This window comes from Rhineura floridana, chromosome 18, assembly GCF_030035675.1.
Source record: "Rhineura floridana isolate rRhiFlo1 chromosome 18, rRhiFlo1.hap2, whole genome shotgun sequence".
Taxonomy (NCBI): Eukaryota; Metazoa; Chordata; class Lepidosauria; order Squamata; family Rhineuridae; genus Rhineura; species Rhineura floridana.
In genome coordinates this window covers 9,103,522-9,123,080 of record NC_084497.1, presented here as the reverse complement: position 1 = coordinate 9,123,080, position 19,559 = coordinate 9,103,522, and the positions used below count along the sequence as shown (strand labels likewise).

Below are 19,559 nucleotides of genomic sequence, written 5' to 3'. Positions count from 1 at the left end.
CCTCTACAAGATGCCAGTACTTCCCACCTGGCCCAGAGCTTCCGCTCGGTGCAGGACTCATAAGAGCATCTATGCGTAACTAAAATAATGAAGAGTAAGTAGAGAAACATATGTAATTTGGGATTACCACTCCAAAATCTCCTGTGGGCCACGAAACAGCATTCAGCTGAGAAAGGGGGACCGTGTCCTCAACAGCAGGCCACTGCATGCTGCCTGGCATGGATTTTTTTTGTGGAAACATGACATGGATATGAGCATTTATTCATAACAAGCAGTGTAGAATGTATATAAGGAGCATGCTTTGGAAACTACAAGTCCCATGCATGTGGGAGAGAGCTCCCACCCAATTCAGAGCTTCTTTTGTACGTACGATACAGATAAGGGCATATATATATTAGAAAAATAATGAATTTGTAGAGGAAAGAAATTAAGAAACTGGGGTGCCCATCTGAAAAGATGATTTGGGGCACCACATATCGGGAAGAGTGTGTTCAGTGACATGCCATCCATGCATATTTTAGAGTGTCAGCTACTAAATTACACCCTTCTTAAAGAAATCATTGTTTGTTGACTCTACGATGAGTTACCGACATCAATGGCTTTTAAAAATAATAATAACAGAGCTGTAACAAGTAACAGGGAAGACTCTGACGTCCTTCCCCAGCACCACCTGTGAAGCTCTCACTTGTGGTTACCAGCAGACAGGAACGTCAGGTTTTCTTCTTACCCTTTACAGCTCTAGCACAGTTCTCAGAAGATCCCCCTGCTAGGCATTACTACCCAACACTCTGTATCTCTTATGACCTTTAGACTGTGCCTAGTCTCTGCCTGGCTATCTCGATACCTTGTGTCTATGGGTATAGGTAATTCCCAACCCCCCCTGCAGCCTCTTGACTCTGAAGCATACAGCCCTGGGTTTCTCTGTGGGACTGGATACACTTTCCTCTGATCCGCCACTGCCACCATTGGATGCAACTGTTCAGCCTTGGTTACTTTGCTAGTCCTCCTAGTTTGTGTTTCCCAGCTGCAGGAATCAGGCTTATGTTTAACCAAGAAATATATGTATTAAGAATTAGAAATAACAAGATTACTTAAGGAATGTTTCACAAGCGTATGGTTTCATCTACACTGTTATGTACTTGACTGTTACTTATTGCCTCAGAACTCCGACTCACTCCCAACAACACCAAACACCATCCACCTCTCTCCAACATCCACCTCCCAATTCACCACCAAACCTCCAACATCCACCTCCCAACATCCACCCAGATTCAACTGTCATTCTTCCATTTATACTCCCAGCCATTCAAACGCTCAGCCAATCATCCAGCATTCTACTGCTCATGTACTCCCCCCTCCTCTTTCACTCCACTTACCATATGTCTTCTATATAAACAGCACTTCCCATATTTACACTATAAGCAGGAACATCACAAAGACCAATACAAAAATTAAGCATTAAAAAATTCCACACAGATCATAAGCACTGGAGTATCATAGAGAACACTCTTATCAGTTTCTGGGGTGTTTGATTTGTCTTGGCCCAGAGAAGATTTTGTGGTGAACACCCCCAAGATACTTATTTTTTTCTTCGCTTTTTGTCTCTTTTGGTTGTGCATACATGCCCTTATCCATGCCCTGCACCCACCAGCAGCTCTGGGCCAGGTGGGAAGCAGTGGAATCTTGTACAGGATACCCTCCCCTTTCCTGGGGTGTATGATTTGTCCTGGCCTGATGGTTTTGATTGAATACATTTATTGTTGTTCTTGACAGCGAGAGTCCCCCGATCACAGTGATATATCCTATGGAGTATGCTGCAGCTGTCAACTTTTCTTCTTTTTTAGTGTTTTGAACTTTCAAGCGCATAAGGAACCAGGAACCAACTTCAGCATCATGAGAAGTCTCTCTTTTTCCAAGACAGAGGCATTCCTCCGTCTCTGGACTCAGAGTGGTGTGGGGTCTTCCCTCCATGCTGGTTGGAGGTCCACGGACACCTGGAACAGGACAGCTGGTCTCCTCCCCCTAAGAGCCAGCCATGGGGACTGGCAACTTGTTTAGTAACAAGTCTTCTCAGTGGCTGACTCACCTAGAGATGTAAAATTTCCAGAAATGTTGACGCCATGGGAAAAAAGCAAAATTTTCAGAAAAATTGAGAAGAAAAAAACACATTAGCACTTTTTAACAGATTGAAAGTCACTTTGTTACTTCAGGAACATAAAATGTAATTATGTACAAGTTGGTTTGGCATACAATTATCACATTTGGTATATTAAACGTACATTTTATTCATACAATTATTACAAATTGAATTTACTTTAAATTTTTACTTTTTTTGGTAACAAATGGATCTACAAGATCCTGAACTGTAAGGAACCTCTTTCATTTTGCCAGTTTATGAAGAACAGGCAAAAAACAATTAAAAAAACCAGGAGAAACCATCAACATTAGTAATAAAGAAAATTATTTGTGTCTCCCCTAGTCCTCCTCAGTGTCAAGCAGACATAAAGCATCCATTCCCATAAAAAGAACTGAGAAAAAGGGTGGGACCAAGATTCAATGAAACAATTTATTCATCATGCTAAAATGAAACATTCCGTAATCCATATTTTCTTCATTTCCCCCCAATTTTTCAGAAAAAAAGTGGCTTTGGGAAAAAGCCTGTTTCCCAAATTTTTCAGGGTTTCCCCCCAGGCCTTCACATTTCTAGACTTACCTCCTTTCACTCTGATTGGTTCCAATCAGTAGGAAAGGGCACGGAAGCAGATTAGAAGACTCTTCTCAGTGGCTAACATATTCCCCTTTCATGCCGATTGGCTTGTAGGGTATTGGAGCCATAGGGACCTTGCTCCCAAAAGGAAGGGGTCTAAGACTCCCCGAAACCCTGGATGATTACACCCCTGGTGCACAGCTTTAAAATCAGCAGTGGCTGGCGGACATTGGTCCTGGTGGAGTGGAAATCACGCCCGCACAGTAAGTGTGGGCAAAGCCAACGACAGGCACAGCTGGCTAAGTCTAGTCTTGTCCCCGTCTGCCTCCTCCCTGATGAGATCTACAAGGGGCAACCCTGAAACAAGAGGAGAAAGCAGCTGAAAGGCAATGCAACCCCTCTCCCCCAGCTGGTTGGAAGCGAGATAGCCTGGCTGCAGGCAGCCTGAAGCTGGTGGGGCACTGCTCCATTTGCCCCAGCCTCCACAGATTAAAATGGGAGCATCAACTCTGCTCCCAAGCCACTTACAGTCAAGCAGTGTAGTGTACCCAAATCACCACGCTCCTCTCGCTTGAGATTTCCCATAGACGGAAGAAAAAGTTGGCCTTCGATCTCCAGCTGGCTCTGCCAGCTAAGACTACCCTCAAGGGGCTGCATGGCACCAGGAGTGGCAAAGGCAAACCACGCTACGCTGGCTGGCACAAAGACGGGTTCCAAAGTTGCAAGGGCCCTGTCGCCTGCCTGTTGGACTGGGCGCTTGTAAAACAGGGTCTAATATTCCAGGCGCTCTTCCAACTGTCCTCCACATCTTCGAGGACCCACATTTCCCCCTCCCTCCCCAAAACATCCACTCTCTCCTCCTTCAATCTCCGTTGGTGCTTGCTGCTGCCTGCTCAGCTTCCTGCAGAGCGCGGCACTCGCTCCTTAGCGCCAAGCAAAACGCGGGACCTTCAAAGTGGGCGACGTGATCTTCGTGGGGTCCAAAAGAATGACTCCCCCTCCCAGACGCACCTTATTTGTTGACAAGCTTTATTAAACTTGCTTGAAAGCCAAACCTTACAGTTTTATCGTTTAAAGATGAAAAAGCAAAAACGAAACAGGAAAAGGACATGCCACCGCAAAATCTACTCAAAAATTAATTAGAAAAGTAGTAAACATTGCTTTGGGGGTGTGCAGGGAGAAAGAGGGGGGGGGAAGCAGAGATTAACCAAAATGTGTGTGTTTGGGAAACAGCTTTGGGGTTTTCCTAGACATTTCAGGCAGGAAACTTCTTTCGCCTCTCTACCCCCTCTCCCCCTCTAAACCACCTCCTTTGGGGCAAACCTGGTCGCTTGTAAGAATCCATCCAGGTAAGGACTCTCACTGCAAACTTGGCACAGCAAGGAAATGAACTTCTGCTTCTAGCAAGGGAGGGGAAAACAAGCCAAGCACACACACACCAAAACGGAACAACGGCAGATCTACTCTCTGCTTGTGCTCTAGAGCTGTGTGGCGGGGAAAAATGTCTGGGCAGGAGCGACCCTTAACGGGCCTGTGAAAGCCGCTCTTACACCATAATCTGGATTTTTCTGAAAAATCTTTTTTTAGAATGGATGGGCAGAGAAAAGGAACTGGGTCACAGCTTTGCCGTTGTCTGGGGAGAGTAAGGACCCGTAAGTTCTGCCTGCCTCTCCCCAGGATCAGCACCGTCACACCCATTGCATCCTGCTGCTAAGTGGGTCAATGTGTGCATGTATATATGATTATAGCAGTATTGACATAACACACACCCCTTACTCTACTGCCAATACGGGTCACCAACACAGGTCTCTGAGCAGTCAGAGGGAGCAGAAGATTCCTTCAGCGCCCAAATTCAAACTGAGTAAGATCAACTAACCGTGTGCACGTTACTTAGCTAATATTTCGATGCCAACTCCCAGAGACACAAAGCCCATTACGACGGGCTCTTCAGGTTATCTCGTGTGCGTGTCTTTTTCAAACAGGCTCACCCAATCCAGGCGCTGGCATCACCCTGATTCTTCTCTAACTCTGGGAGGGTTGCATTTTTAAAAAAACTCTGTATGTGTGTGGGGGAGAAGCTCTGTGAAGACGCCGCAGGAGGCCCCCAATCGCCCTGGGGCGGGTGAAGTGGATGGGGCGCCTGAGCTTTAAAAACCAGAGTATTTTCCAAGGAAAGAAAAGGATGGAAGGTAATGTTGATTTTATAAACATGTCACGGTAAACAAACCAACCAACAATATGAAAAGGGGGGGGGAGAGGAGAAAAAGTGGTCTGCCGAGTCTCAATAGTATGGACGCCTCGGATTGTTCTGTGGAGGGGGAAAAAAAAGACACATTCAGCTAACAGTAGCGTTTGGATGGCAAAAGAGAACAAGTTCTATATTGTTTTAAATTTTTAAACTGTGTTTTATTTTAAATTGTATTTTTTTTTAGTTATTGTAAACCGCCCAGAGAGCTTCGGCTATGGGGCGGTATACAAGTTTAATAAATACCACCATCTGCACCTGAATTGTGGGAGTAGCGTCCCCAAGACAAAGCTGGGAATATACACCAAGCACAGGAGAAAGGGGTGGTGCACGGTCCAAGTGACAACAGCTGTGCCGTGCGCTCTTTTCTGAGCACAGGATTAGACCTACAAGCCACGAGAAAGGGATGGAGAAGCCGGTGTCCACTATGGTCGACTATGACTCCCAGGAGCCAGTGTGAGCAACCCTCAGCGATGAAGCGGGTTCTAGTCCAGCAACATCTGTCTGGAGGACAGCTGCTTGTTGCTGCTATATTCTACACAATTCCACAATCTACTTCTGGGTTTCCGTTATTTACTGAATTACACCCCACTTTGTGTTGGGCAAACACTTTGCAGCTCCGAAAAGCGCAGGTTTCCTCACAATGGCAAAGATCACACTCAAGGCTGGAATCCGGAACAGAATATGTTAGCATCAGTATATTTGGCCCATAAGGACAATACCACATCCAAAATGTCTCAACACGGTGTGCAGGCTTTGGAGTTCCCCAGAACTCTTCAGCAGGCTAGATGGGAAACAGACGGGAGGGGTAAAAAGAACAGCAGCCAAGAACATCTGGAGGGCATTAGGAGGGGGAAGGGAAGGCTGCCTGAAAGGTTACCCGGGGAGGGGGGGGGGAGAAGTATTATTATTGCCAGGGCTGGCATCCTCTTCTCGATCGTCCCAGAGTGCAGGACACGGAATAATGGACTCAAGTTGCAGGAAGCCAGATTTCGACTGGACAGTAGGAAAAACTTCCTAACTGTTAGAGCGGTACAACAATGGCACCAATTACCTAGAGAGGTGGTGGGTTCTCCAACACTGGAGGCATTCAAGAGGCAGCTGGACAGCCATCTGTCGGGAATACTTTGATTTGGATTCCTGCACTGAGCAGGGGGTTGGACTTGATGGCCTTAGAGGCCCCTTCCAACTCTACTATTCTATGACTATTTATTATTATTTATTACATTTGTATACTGCCCCATGGCTGAAGCTCTCTGGGAGGTTTACAACAATATGGTCTGTCCCACAGTGCACAGCAGAGCCAGGAAATCTGATTCGTACTTCAAGGGGAAAGAAAGGGCTGACTCACTTGTTCCCCAAAGAGAAAGCACCCCACCCACCCTGCCCAGCCGAAGGCGGCAAGTACCCTGCCAGGCGTATGGCGGCGTGTTCATCTCCCTGTGGAAAAAAATCAAAGAAGCTGCTCTGGCTTGCAAACCAAAGCTGGGAAAGAATTCAGGGCTGGCATTCTTCCCATCCCAAGAAGCCTGAGCAAGGACAGGGGTGTGTGTCTGCGTTCATGACACAGGCCTGCATTTTCCTTAAGAATAAAGAGGAATTCCAGTCCTCAAGAAGCAATTTAAGAGCACAGCCAACGGAACTCAGGAAGCTGCCTTCTGCCGAGTCAGGCCCCTGGTCCACCTAGCTCAGGACTGTCGACACCAACTGGCAGCAACTCTCCAGGGCTTCAGACGGCGAGCCCTGCCTAGAGATGATGAGGTTGAACCTGGGGCCTTTTGCATGCAATGCCTGCGCTCTGCTGCTGAGCTGTGGTCCTTTCCCCTAGAAATAGAGTAAGGTCTTAATCCTCCCGTTTCTGAATAAAGAGCTGATTTACACAGAAAACTGCCTTATCCCACGCCAGATCACTGGGTCTATCCAGCTCAACACTGTCTACTCTGACTACCAGCAGCCCTTCAGGTTTTTCCAGACAGTGAGTCCCTCCCAGCACTACGCAGAGATGCCAAGGATTCATAAAATCATAGAATAGTAGAGTTGGAAGGGGCCTATAAGGTCATCAAGTCCAACCCCTGGCTCAATGCAGGAATCCAATGCCTTGGACTCCCTGCATGCAAAGCAGGGTTGCTACCACTTGGCATCAGCGTGGGAGGCCTGATGGACCTCTGTGGGTCAATGGCTGGCTATCCTCAACCCTGCCGGCTAGCAATCTGCCATTCAGAGCATTAAGCCGATTATCAGCTAAAGGTCCTGGTTTGCTATCGCTGTCTCCACAGTTTCAACCACTGTGCTGTCTTTGTTCTGTTGTTTACTTCGATGTAGTGGGGTATTTTTTGTTTGTTTAATACATATTTATAAAGACACACACATGCATGCAAAGACACAAAGGAATTTCTCTACTAACAGAGAGAATATGAGTACATATTGGCTGTATGTTACCCTGAAGGTTTTGCAGAGTTCAAAAAGGGGAACAGTGAGAATGAAGAAGGAGAAGACGCACCCCCCCGGTTGCAATTAAGAAGGCAGGCAGATGGGGGTGTGGGGGCTGGTGGAGGGTAGACTGAGGTTAGTGGGGCAATGCCTGATTCGACCTAATGGACATGCCCTCCAAAGAGCAGTTTTGGGGGATTACACAGGCTGTGATATTGGGTCACTGTTCTACCTGCTTTAAATGTGTTTAATCTTCTTTTAACATTTTCTTTTGAAAATGTTATTGTAAGCTACTATGATCATTCCAGGACCAAAAAACAGGATATAAATGTTATATATATATATATATAAACGTAATTGTGATTAACTAAACAAGAGGTTTTTATTATATTAACAAAACGTTTCAGCTTCCGCCTTCATCAGCTGCTAACATACAAATGCTGTTACCAAGGTGACTGGTAACATATATATATATGGCCTGCCTTCAAGTTGATCCTGACTTATGGTGCCCCTCTGTATAGGGTTTTCGTGGTAAGCGGTATTCAGAGGGGGTTTACCATTGCCTTCCTCTGAGGCTGAGAGGCAGTGACTGGCCCAAGGTCACCCAGGGAGCTTCGTGGCTGTGTGGGGATTTGAACTCTGGCCTCCCAGGTCATAATCCACCCAGTTTTTGCTTAAAACCCATCAAGAAATCCAAAATTAAGAAGGACTGGGGGTGGAGGGGGAGCAGGTTGAATCCTGTCATTTTCACAATGGTCCAGTAGATGTTATTCCCAAAGTGCTTTCTAAGTCAAGTGAGAAAGCATACACAGAAATATAATTTCAACCATCTGAAAAAGAACGTGGGAAAGGGCCTTGATTCTCTCACCAGTGGGTTGGGCCGGAACCTGTAGGCCAACATCATCCGCTTGCGAAAGGCTTCATACTCGTCATCTTCCTTGTTCAATTCAGCTGGGCGGTCAATCCCAAATCCTGCCCCGTCCACTGCCGTCACTCCCCTATGTTGAAGAAGGGGTAAGTTTGCTTTCTGTGAGTGCTTTATTAGGATGGGAAGTTGATTGATTTTGACCAGGGACAGACTATTTACAGCAGGCAGGCAAAAGCACGTGTTGTACTCACTGAGCTATGGGGTCTGTCCCTTAAGAGTTGGAAGGGGCCTATAAGGCCATTGAGTCCAACCCCCTGCTCAATGCAGGAATCCAAATCAAATCAAATGAAAACCTACGTTTCCAGTCTTCATGATTCTGAACAACAAGCTGATCTGAAGAGGAACGCAGGAAGGCTGGCCTTCCTAACTTTTCTCCAAAGTTAGCTTACTCGGTGGAATGTTGGCAGTTTCCTTACATCAGAGGCAGAGAATCTGTTTCAGCCAGACAGCTCTATCCTCCTGTGAGTAACCTTCTGGGGCACACATGGCAAAATGGGCGGAGCAACAGACATGACTCTTGCTTTGCAAAGTAGGCCACACAAAAGTCAGAGATTCACAGAATCATAGAGTTGGAAGGGGCCTGTAAGGCCATCAAGTCCAACCCCCTGCTCAATGCAGGAACCCTATAAACACTGCTCCACCCTCAGAATGCAAGGTAACCTCCCTTCCAGCCAGGCAAAAGCACTCAAGGAGGGGGTGAAGCAGGGCCAGGGAGAGTACTGTCTACTGCTTGTGTTGTCGGGCTACAAGTCCCAGCAGCTACAGCCTGGCCGACGGGAGGTGTAGCCCAAGAACATCCAGAGGGCACCAGGTTGGGGAACAGGACATACAGGAATGTAAGGCGCGTGGAAAAGCCACGTGAAAATAGAAGAGGGGAAGGTGGCGATAAGATGCATACTTGTTGACGGGGGCCTTGATGCCCTGTCCCTCCATCCCCAGACCATCGCCCTCTTTCCAGCCCATCTTCATCAGCATCTGATAGCCAATGTTCTCCACAGTCAACTTGAACTCCTTGTATTCCGAGTAGTCAGGCTCACGGCCTTCCTGCAGGGCAAAAAACAGGGAAGTCTTGTTAAGCAGACACAACAGCCGTGCTTGCAGAAACTCAGTGCACCACAGACCGCACAATCTATTCTGCAGCCAAGCTCCCAGCAACCCAATTAAGTATTCTTTTGTGCAAGGACATCCTGCAAGCTCAAAACATTTTGCGGTCAGGATGGCAGTACTGCTAAATTACTTTACCTTAGCATTGCATTGGATACAAGCCACTATAGACAAGTCAGATCAGGTCAAATTAAAGGTGGCAGAGGTGGTGTTATGGCCAAGGAGAGAGGAAGAGAGGAATCTGGGGCCTATTAGACAATGCCCTTGGAATGTAGCCTCATTTGACACCTATTTTTGTGAGAATTACATCAGAAAATAAAAGCTGTCTGGGAAGGAACTGCAGACCAGGGCGGGAAAGAAGTATTTCTCCCCCACTCCCACCCCATAATGCCCAAAGGCCGGGAACTAAGAGACAGCAGTGATTCATCAGTGCCTGCTCAGGGTGCTATTTCTCGTCCATGGTTGAGGCCTGGCATTGAGAAGAGGCTTGATAAAAAGGAAAGCCTGGCACAAATCAAGCTTTGTCGCTATTAAAATTAAGAACAGCCCTGCATGAAGAAACATAAAAAGGTTCGTCAACCCCAGTGGCCAGCCACATGCTGCCGGGGAGTCCGCAGGCAGGGCACAACGGCAACAGCCCTCCCCAGCAGTTTGTCTCCAGTGTCTGGCACTTAAGAGGTAGGATAGACTGCTCAAGAACATGGAGGCTCCAGGTAACCACTGTGGCTAGTAGCCATCAATTGCCTTATTCCTCTGTGAATTTATTCGGTCTCCTTTCAAAAGCATTCTAAGCCAGCAGCCATCTTGTGGCGGTGAGTTCCACAGCTCAACTATGGGCAGCATGAATAAATGTATTTGTTTGTCTGCTCTGAAACTCCTGTGTATCAGTTTCAGTGGATAAGCACCCCCCCGGCTGAGTTCTAGAATTATGAGGGGGAAAGAACTCCTAATCCACTTCCTCCACCCCATGCATCTCTTCATAAATCTCTATTTTGAGGTTTAATCTTTCGGACTTTCCTTACAGCAGGTGCGAGGAACCTTTGGCCCCCCTTCAGATGTTGCTGAACTACAACTCCCATCAGCCCCAGCAAGCATAACAGCCAGTGATCCTGAGAGTTGTAGTTCAGCAATATCTAGAGGGGGAAAAGTTCCACACACCTGCCTTATAGGCAGAGTGCCTTGTAGGTGACCTTCCTGTGAAGGCAGCAATCAAGGGACAACTTTGGTTCTTTCACAATTACAGCATTTTCCCTATAGCTTCCTACTTTTTACCAGTGCACAGGGAGAGACAATTCTCATATGGAATACCATTAGATCTTCCTTCCAAAAGAGCCAAAGGTGAAAATATTGAAGTAAATTAATATAAATGCTTCATACACACACACACACACACACACACACGCTGTAGTGTAATGTGCCTAGCATTCGTTGGGAATCTTAGGAAACCAATCAGTGATAAATATCAGAGCAATTTCGAATGGTTCAGTCCTTCATTTTGATTCAAAATGGCGCCCAACAGTGTCCAAACATAGACAAAAACCTGCTCTTGGAGCTCAGGAACCGGTGTCCAAACGTTAGGAACAAGCAACTTACCCAAAATATACAATTAATCAGAACAGCTCTTGTGCGGCTGCTGCTCTGGTCAAGCCACCATATACATTTCCCATCATGCATCATTACAGGGCATTGTGGGATATTAAAATGGCAGCAAGACTCAGCTACTAGGCACAGCTCAGAACATTTCAGATCCTGCCTGACGCGGCTGCCAGGTTAGCCCCGCAAACCTTGCTGGGGGGGGGGGGAAGAGAAAGAGCGCGAGCAAGCGTGCGTGCGTGTAAGAGAGAGAGAGAGAGAGCAAGACCTTTAAGGACAGGGCACAAAGCATTTTACCTTCAGGGCTTTGAAAGTCTCCATGAATTTCTCCAGCTCATCAGGTGGCAGGAAGTCGCCGATGAAATGCTTCCCCCGGCCCATCTGAGTCAGCTGCTCTGCCCACTCTATGCAAGGAGGGGCAAGAGAGAGAGAAAAGATAAGCAGGCAGGTTGATTAAAAAACAACATGTCGCAGAAGGTCACAGGTCCAATCCCTGGTCATATCTCCGGGCAGGGCTGGGAACGTCCCGTCTGAAATCCTGGACAGTTGCTGCCGCACAGTGCGATAATACTGAGCTAGATGTTGTTGCTAAAACCACGAGTTGCTCAATCTCTTTGGAAGCGTTTGTTCTTTTACCTAGGCGTTTTGTTAAAACTGGAAACTTTACTTTTTGCTTTATGACAGAACTGTTAATTTGTTTACTGGATCTGTTTATATGACTTTGTCGTGTTTGTATATATTCCCCTCTATTTATCATTATTTTGTTCCCTGCTGTGGGACTGAAATTGCTTGAAGAAGAGTGGGCTGTTAATACTGTAAAGAAAAATAGATAAATAAATATTCTCAGCTGGAGTCTTGGATGGTTTGCCTCGGTACAAGGCACAAGGCAGCTTCCTGTTTAAAATCTGCTCTTCATTCAGAAACCACGAGGACTGGAATCTTAACTTTTTATTTTTTAGAGCCGTGAGGACTGGAGTTTTAGTGTATTTTTAAGCAAACCTGACTATATAAGGCAACACACTCAAATACTCAGGCCACAATCCAATACACACACTTACCTGGGAGTAAGTTCCATTTTAGGTTTTGAGACTTAAGCCCCATTGGGTAAAATGGAACTTACTCCCAGGTAAGTGTGTGTATTGGAATGTGGCCTGAGTCCCCATCTTCCAGGACGGATCCCCTTTTAAACCCAATGATAGTTTCTCCAGTCATCTAAGCTCGTGGGCTCAACGGTACGCGTCACCCCCAACACACCTCTCGTCTTGTCCATCTCCATGCGTCTCAGCTGATGCTCCCAGGTGCCCAGCTCACTGTCTACCTCCTCGTCGCTATCGTAGCCCGACTGGTGGTCTTTGACTGTCTTCTCCCACATGATTTGCATCTCCTGCATGGCTTGCTTGTGTTTCATGATCATGTCGTACATTTGCTGCATCTGTGCATAGTTAAACACAATTGGAGTTTAAAAATAACACCAACAACAGCTTTAAGAGACTACAAATCCCAGCAGACACTGCTCTGGCCAGAAGCTTGCCTCTCCGCCAGCACAGCTGGCATTCTTATGAATATGCCTAGATCAGAATGGGGATTCTTGGGCCCTCCAGATGTTGCTGGACTACCACTCCCAGGAGCCCCAGCAGCTAGACAGGGATGGTGAGAGTTGGGCATTTGGCAACATCTGGGGGCCAGAGATGCTCTAAGCAGCAGCATTCCTTACTCTATGCAAGAGATGAAGAAATGCCTCTATTTCGGGGGTTCTTAACCTGCAGTCCACAGATCCCTAGGGGTCCATGAACCGGGTGCAAAAAAATAAAAATTCATTTCCAGTGCCAAAAATTAAACTATGCAAAATTTTGTGTTTATGTGCATTTTTTATGGGGAGGGGGGTCCATAGCTTCCATCAGATTCTCAAATCTGAAGGATGATGTGTTTTAGCAATAATTGACCTTTGCTTTTATTGTATTTTTAAATGTTTTTATTGTAGAGTTGTTGGGTTAACTTGTAAACCACTTTGATGTTTTAATGAAATATGGTACCCAAATATATTTATAAATAAACGAATACATGATAAAGGGTGCCATGACTCAAAAAAGGTTAAGAAGCACTGCTCTATTTAGAAGTGGCATTCCCTTCGAGTCAGGGGAATGCCCTGTAAGATAACAGATCTCACACATCTCCCTCTCCAGCCACTTTCCAAGTGTGCAAGAGGCTTTAACAGAGTTCAAGAATACATCTTGAAAACACGCAGGGAGGGTGCAAAATAAGGCCGGTGGGGTGTGTGGCCTGGGAGAGTCCCAGACGGAAGGCCTTGGAGGGCTGCCTGTGGCCTCTGAGCCAGAGATTCTCCACTCCTGCCCCAAACTGGAAGTGCTGACCCAATGGGGGGCCCTCGAGGGAGCGTCAGGCTCTCTGCAGCAGGTGCCAGATCTGAAAGGGGAGGGAAAGGAGACCCGCCCTCTCACCAACGTGAAGAGCAGAGATGCGGGTGCCCTAGAAACAGAGCCCGCCGGGACACCACACAAGCCCCCCTGATTTACCTCTTGCTGCTCCTTCAGCTGTTTCCGCTGGGCGTCTGAGAGCTCCGTCACGCCCACCAGCCCAACTGGCTTCCCCTTCTCGTAGCCAAGCCCCTTGAGGTCCTGGACTGGAGACAAGGGAGCGCATCGGAAGGGTCACTTCAGGCTGCGCCCCATAGGACACACCCTCCCCGTCTCTCTCTGTCCCTCCCACCCCCCACTCCACCTCCCTCCAGCCTGACAGCTTAAAAACTCCTCCTCCCCTCTTCTGTTTACAGATGGAAGCCAGGCTTGTTAAAAAAACAAACAAATAAAAAGGCATTTTTAGCAGGGAAGGTTTGGAAAAGATGATATGGGCCAATGCTATGAGCTTAAAACTTATCATGTACATCGGGGTGGGAAATTCTTTTTGGCTGGAGGGGCAGATTTTTATGTGTCCCCCCCTCAGTGGGCCAACTTTGACAGGTGGGCTGGATCACACACCTGTCAATCGTCTGATCAGGCGACTGGCACGTGGGTTGCCCTGCACAACCAGTCAAAGTTGACCCACTGGGGTGGGGAGATATTACACAATGCAGGACTGAACTCCCTGCGCATCAGCTGGTGTGGGGGTGGGTGGGGGGTCAATTGTGACTTCTGCAGTTGCTGCACACCTGATGTCACATAGGGTGCCACATGTGGAACAAGTGGTTCCAGAAAAATGGCCTTGCAGGTCAGATGTGGACATTTGCCAGGCCAGAACTGGGCCACAGTCGAGATTTTCCCAGCCCTGATGCATGTGCTCGTAAGAATGGGGAATACAGCCTTTCCCCAAAATATGCCAAGCGTGGTTGCTCCATAGACTTGTATGGGTTTTTTTAAGCCTGCATGGTTTTAAAAAAATAAATACGTGGGCAATGCTTGCTGAAATATCAGGAGCTTTTTGGTGGTGGTGGGGGTCCGGGTGGAGAGAGGATATACTTTCCAGGTGGTGGGAGGCTTCAGGGGAGGCAACAATGCAAATCAAAGCACAAATTAAAATTATGCAAAGCTATTAGGAAAAAAAAAGAGCAAAGCCACCATATATAGCCTTTTCTGGACCCGGAATTTACAGCCCTGATTTATAGCACACACACACCCCCGGTCAAATCTCAAAACAGCTAGATTTTGCTGCAGCCAAAGGACTGAGGTGGGAGAGAAGAGGCATTCACACTTTAGGCTGCCTTTCCAAACACTCCCACCGGCGCCGTCTGTACCCCACACAGGCAGGAGCTCGCCAGGAGCAGAAGAGGAATGGAATCGGGAGGAGGGGCAAGGATGCAGAGATTAGCTTTCCAACCAAGCATCTTCTGGAAAAAGGGGGGAGATCATTCTAAATAGCCCTAAGGCCGAGGCTATTAAGAGGCAACAACAGGGGCTTCAGAGAAGGAGAAGCCAAGATCCTATCCCCAATGTCAACGAGATAAAACTGCTTGATCCGGCTTCGCACTATGGGAAAATGAGCCGCTTGAGAAGGCAGTTTCAAGCATGGAAACTGTACCTTACCCTTCAAGAGCTACAATTTCCAGCACTGTTAACAAACTGCAGTTCCTAGGCTTCTTTTCTTTCAGGGGTGGGGTGGGGGGAGAGTGCTTTGGTTTTAAATGTATGGTGCGTACACAGCCTGAGGGAGGGGGGTCACACCGCTGAAGGTCCTCTCCACAAAAAACTCCCATTTCACAATTATTTTATTTACCTGAAATACCGTCTTACTCCTTACATACCCAGCCGATCACTGCACTCTGCAGGTGAGGGCCTCCTGCAGATGCCATCTCATTAGGAGGTCCGTTCCGCACAACATAGGAAGTGGACCTTTAGTGTGGCAGCACCGACCCTGTAGAATTCCCTCCCCTTAAATATTAGGCAGGCACCATCTCTGTTGTCTTTTCGGCGCCTACTGAAGACCTTCCTCTTTCAACAAGCCTTTTAAGTAGAGACCTTATCCCAGTCTGCATCCGTGTTGGAATTGCTTTTTAAGATAGTTTGAAAGATTTTTTAAAAGGTATTTTGTTTTTGAGATGTTTCAAAATGTTTTTAATGTTTTGCCTGCCATCCTGGGCTCCTTCTGGGAGGAAGGCTGGGATAGAAGTTGTTGTTATATTTATTGTTATCATCATCAACATTCATTCATTCATTAGCGATCACTCGTGGCTGAGTAAGATTGTCTTCCAAGATAAGGTTGCTTGGAAGACGCCTGTGCGTGAATTTGTTTTATGTGGGGAGATCGGCGCGCAACGATCAACACACAATCTTGACAGAAAAAGGCTTTGATCCAACGGCATGGGTACCATGACGATTGGAAGTCTTTTATCTGCTGCAGCCTTCATCCGCCTTCACAGCCGTTGTAACAACAACAACAGTAACAATAAACTAGACATGTTAGTCACTAGTTATCTGAAGGTCTTCACGCAAAAATCTAAGTACAAATACATGATACCATTAAAAAACCAGAATGAAGCAGCCACAGGAGGCTAACCAGATAACGGGGTAGGCGAGGGGTCCTCTGTCTGCTGAGCAAGCTCAGGGGGAGGCAAGTCCACCTTCTCCTCTTCGGGGCCCCATCGGCTTTTACGCTTCTTCTTCGCAGCAGGCGCAGTTGCCGGCTTTGTGGGAGGGGGCGTAGGTGCAGCTGGCAAGGAAGAGGCGGCGGCTGTCCACCCCTCGGGGGGGGCTTTCCGCTTCGGGGTGGCTTCTGGGATGGGCGGGACGCCCTCAGCATCATCGTTGGCTCTCCGGAACTCCTGCAGCTTCTGCCGGTAATACTTGTAGCCGGAGCTGCTGGGCTCATACAAAAACCTGCAGCGGAAGCACAGAGGGAAGAATAACAACCCGTTTCGTTTATTATTTCTTTGTAACGTTCACATCCCTCCGAGGAGCTCATGGTTCTGGCTCCCTCCCAGTTTTACCCCTCACAATCGCCCCTGCGAGGTAGATGGGGCTAAGAGACATGGCGACTCGCCCCAGGCCAAGTGAGGATTTGAATGCTGGCCTCCCAGGTCCATCACAGAAAAAGATTTATGATGCTTTAAAACAAACTGATTTATATCCCAAACCTTCTTCCTTATCTGAAGACAAATCCAACGCCCTGGTTCCCACACCATAGTGTTAAACCATAGTTTAAAATGGGATCAGACAACTTTTTTCAGCCAGAGGGGGGCATAGTCCCATCATGGGTAACCAGGACCACTGGCTTCCTTCTTTCCAAAGAAAGCACAATCACCAAGCTCTCAGGCTTGCTTACTCCCAGAGCCACAAAGGCAAGAAGAAGAGAGGGATTAGTCTGGCCTGAATGAGCAACAGGCACCAGCATATGGCTTGTTTGTGACAAACCATCATTTGTCTTTAAATTACAGCTTAATTTTGTGTGCAAATCAGGCCAAAACATCTCCCAAGTTCAAATCAGTAAAGTCACCCTGGAAGTAAAACACATCAGCAAATACAGAAAAAAAATAAAAATCAACACAGGAAAGTCACAAAGGGGAACTAACACAACAGCTCCTAGCTACCCATCATGACCGACGGTCAGGGATGATGGGGGTTTGACTCCAGCGATATCTGGAGAGCCACAGGTGTTCTCCAACCCTGGTCTAAGAAACAATATCCTTTCATGCAGGTGAGAGATGGAAGGATGCCTCCATTCAGAACAGGCATTCCCTCTTCAGGAAGAGGGAACCTGTGAACCTCGAGGCTGCTGGACTCCAACTCCCATCAGTCCCAGCAGCTAGCATGGCCAACTGTGAAGGACGATGGGAGTTAAGAGTCCAGCTGACATCCAGAGGGCCACAAAGACTCCCCCGCATCCCATCCCTAAAGTCCCAGACAACTCTCTTTACCTGAAAGACTGGTTCTCCCGATGGTTCTTCAGGGCGACCATTTCCACCACAGGGCCCCCGTCTGCCACAAACCTGGCCAGCTTCTCTGCGCAGTCCTTGGTCTCTTCGTCCTCTGGAGGTGAAACTTTAAGCAGGCTGTAAGTACGGGGCCCCAAACTCACACACCCAACAGCCACAAGCTTAATCTGGCTTTAAGGGCCCCGAAAGGGGGGAACGGAACAAGTGGGAAGAGGAAGGTTTAAAGTTTCTCTTTTTCTGTCTCCCCGTCTCGATAAACATAAAACCAAAACAAAGGGTTGTAGCCAACGTTGGTCCTGAAATTAAAGGACAGGTCTTGCTCAGGGTCAATTAATTTCAGTGGGTCTACTCTGAGTAGAACTTAAGTTGGCTACAATCCTATAATGGTCACAATATGTTACATCGCTGGGGGAAAAAAGGAGCCAGAGGGGTGTTGCCTCAGGAGGGCGGAAGGGGTTTAAGTTTCAGGGTTAACCCATATAACTGGCAGAACATCTTGTCGCACCAGTACTGAAATATAGTGAGGGCAGCCAACGTGGTGACTTCCAGATTTCATTGTTCCGTAACTGTCATCATCCCTGACCACTGGCCCTGCTGGCTGCTGGACGCTGGAGTCCAGCAGCATCTGGAGGGCCACAGATGTTCCCCACCATCCCAGATCTGAGAGGAGGCATTCCCTGCTTTCAGGGGAGAAATCCTGCCATCTCTTCCAATGCAGGACAGGATGCTGCTTCTTACAGCAGGGATGGGGAACCTGTGGAGCCCTCCAGACGTTGCTGGGACGACAGTTCCCGTCAATCCTCAACTACTGGCCACGCTGGCTGCTGGGAGCCCCAACTCCATCTGGAGGGCACCACGTTGGGGAAGGTAGGTCCAGATGAAATAGACAGTGTTCGACTTCCCTCTGAAGCAACATTTTAAATGTAATTAAAAAATCCAAGGTTTGCACTCATTGTTAGTCAGAACTGAACCGCTGGCATGAATGCATGCGGCTGCTACATTAATTTTGCACAAACCCCTCTGGTTCAGCAACTTATGGGGGGCCAGAGATCCCCCACTCCTGGAACAGACAAACCTCATTCTCATTCTTTTTTTCTAAAATATTTTCTGCTCTTCCAAAAACTTCAGTGTTCCCCCAAGTCTGTTACGCACGCAACTTCACTCACACCCAAACGTCAGGAAGACAGGCAGACGTATTATATTAGGACTGTCACCCAATTGAAACATAAATCTGTGCCCAGTTCATTATACAAGTTTTAGGAGATCAGTCTGCTGATTCAGTTTTACCTATGATAAATGCCAGTTGTTCTGAAGCACCCACAACCTGTACTTTCAGGAAACAATTAAAAAGACTTTTTTGTTGTTGTTTCATCAAGCTTTTCCAGGTGGACGTAAAGGTCTCTGCCATCAGCGTCCGTTCTCTATTCTTTTTAAACCTTCAGCTTTTATTATTTATTTATTTATTATTTGATTTATATCCCGCCCTTCCTCCCAGCAGGATCATGTGTGTGTGTACTATTTGGAATTCCCTCCTCTTAAACATTAGACCGGCGCCGTCTCTGTTGTCTTTTCAGCACCTGACTACTGAAGACCTTCCTCTTCCAACAAGCCTTTTAAGTAGAGACCTTATCCCAGTCTCCGGCTGTGTTGAAACTGTTTTTTAAATGTTTGTAGTCCTCCATGGTGCAGAGTGGTAAGCGGCAGTAACGCAGCCGAAAGCTCTGCTCATGGCCGGAGTTCGATTCCAATGGAAGGAGGAAGTCGAATCTCCGGTAAAAGGGGTCGAGGTCCACTCAGCCTCCCATCCATCTGTTGTCAGGAAAATGAGTACACGGCATACGCTGGGGGGTAAAGAAAGGCCGGGGAAGGAACTGGCAATCCCACCCCATATATACGGTCTGCCTAGCAAACGTCACAAAACGTCACCCTAAGAGTCGGAAACAACTCGCACTACAAGTGCAGGGACACCTTTACCTTTTTAGTACTTTATCATCAGTTTACCACCCGGGACTCCTTTCGGGAGGAAGGGCCGGATATACATTTAATAAATAAATATACATTATTAATAATATTGTTTTAATAACTATTTTATTGTTTTTAGGGTGTGTCTGTAAACTGCCTTGAGACATACGTCAAAGGCAATAATAATGATAATATTTTGCTTTTTAAA

General features: G+C 47.2%; 1 protein-coding gene across 3 annotated transcripts in view; it reads right to left on the bottom strand.

The window, feature by feature from the left end:
- Positions 1–2,552: 2,552 nt before the first annotated feature.
- The window catches only part of SUGP1 (SURP and G-patch domain containing 1), a 35,856-nt gene continuing 18,849 nt past the window's right edge, over positions 2,553–19,559 (bottom strand). For 2 of the 3 annotated variants that reach the window (XM_061600704.1, XM_061600706.1), the window contains exons 7-14: positions 17,372–17,495; positions 16,015–16,334; positions 13,542–13,648; positions 12,262–12,439; positions 11,305–11,411; positions 9,209–9,354; positions 8,251–8,380; positions 2,553–5,015 (exon numbers count right to left, since the gene is read on the bottom strand). In XM_061600704.1, the coding sequence (XP_061456688.1) occupies positions 4,989–5,015; positions 8,251–8,380; positions 9,209–9,354; positions 11,305–11,411; positions 12,262–12,439; positions 13,542–13,648; positions 16,015–16,334; positions 17,372–17,495 (1,139 nt within the window). In that variant the 3' untranslated portion in view covers positions 2,553–4,988. The remainder of the gene's footprint in view (positions 5,016–8,250; positions 8,381–9,208; positions 9,355–11,304; positions 11,412–12,261; positions 12,440–13,541; positions 13,649–16,014; positions 16,335–17,371; positions 17,496–19,559) is intronic. The other variant, XM_061600705.1, reaches the window with a different exon arrangement.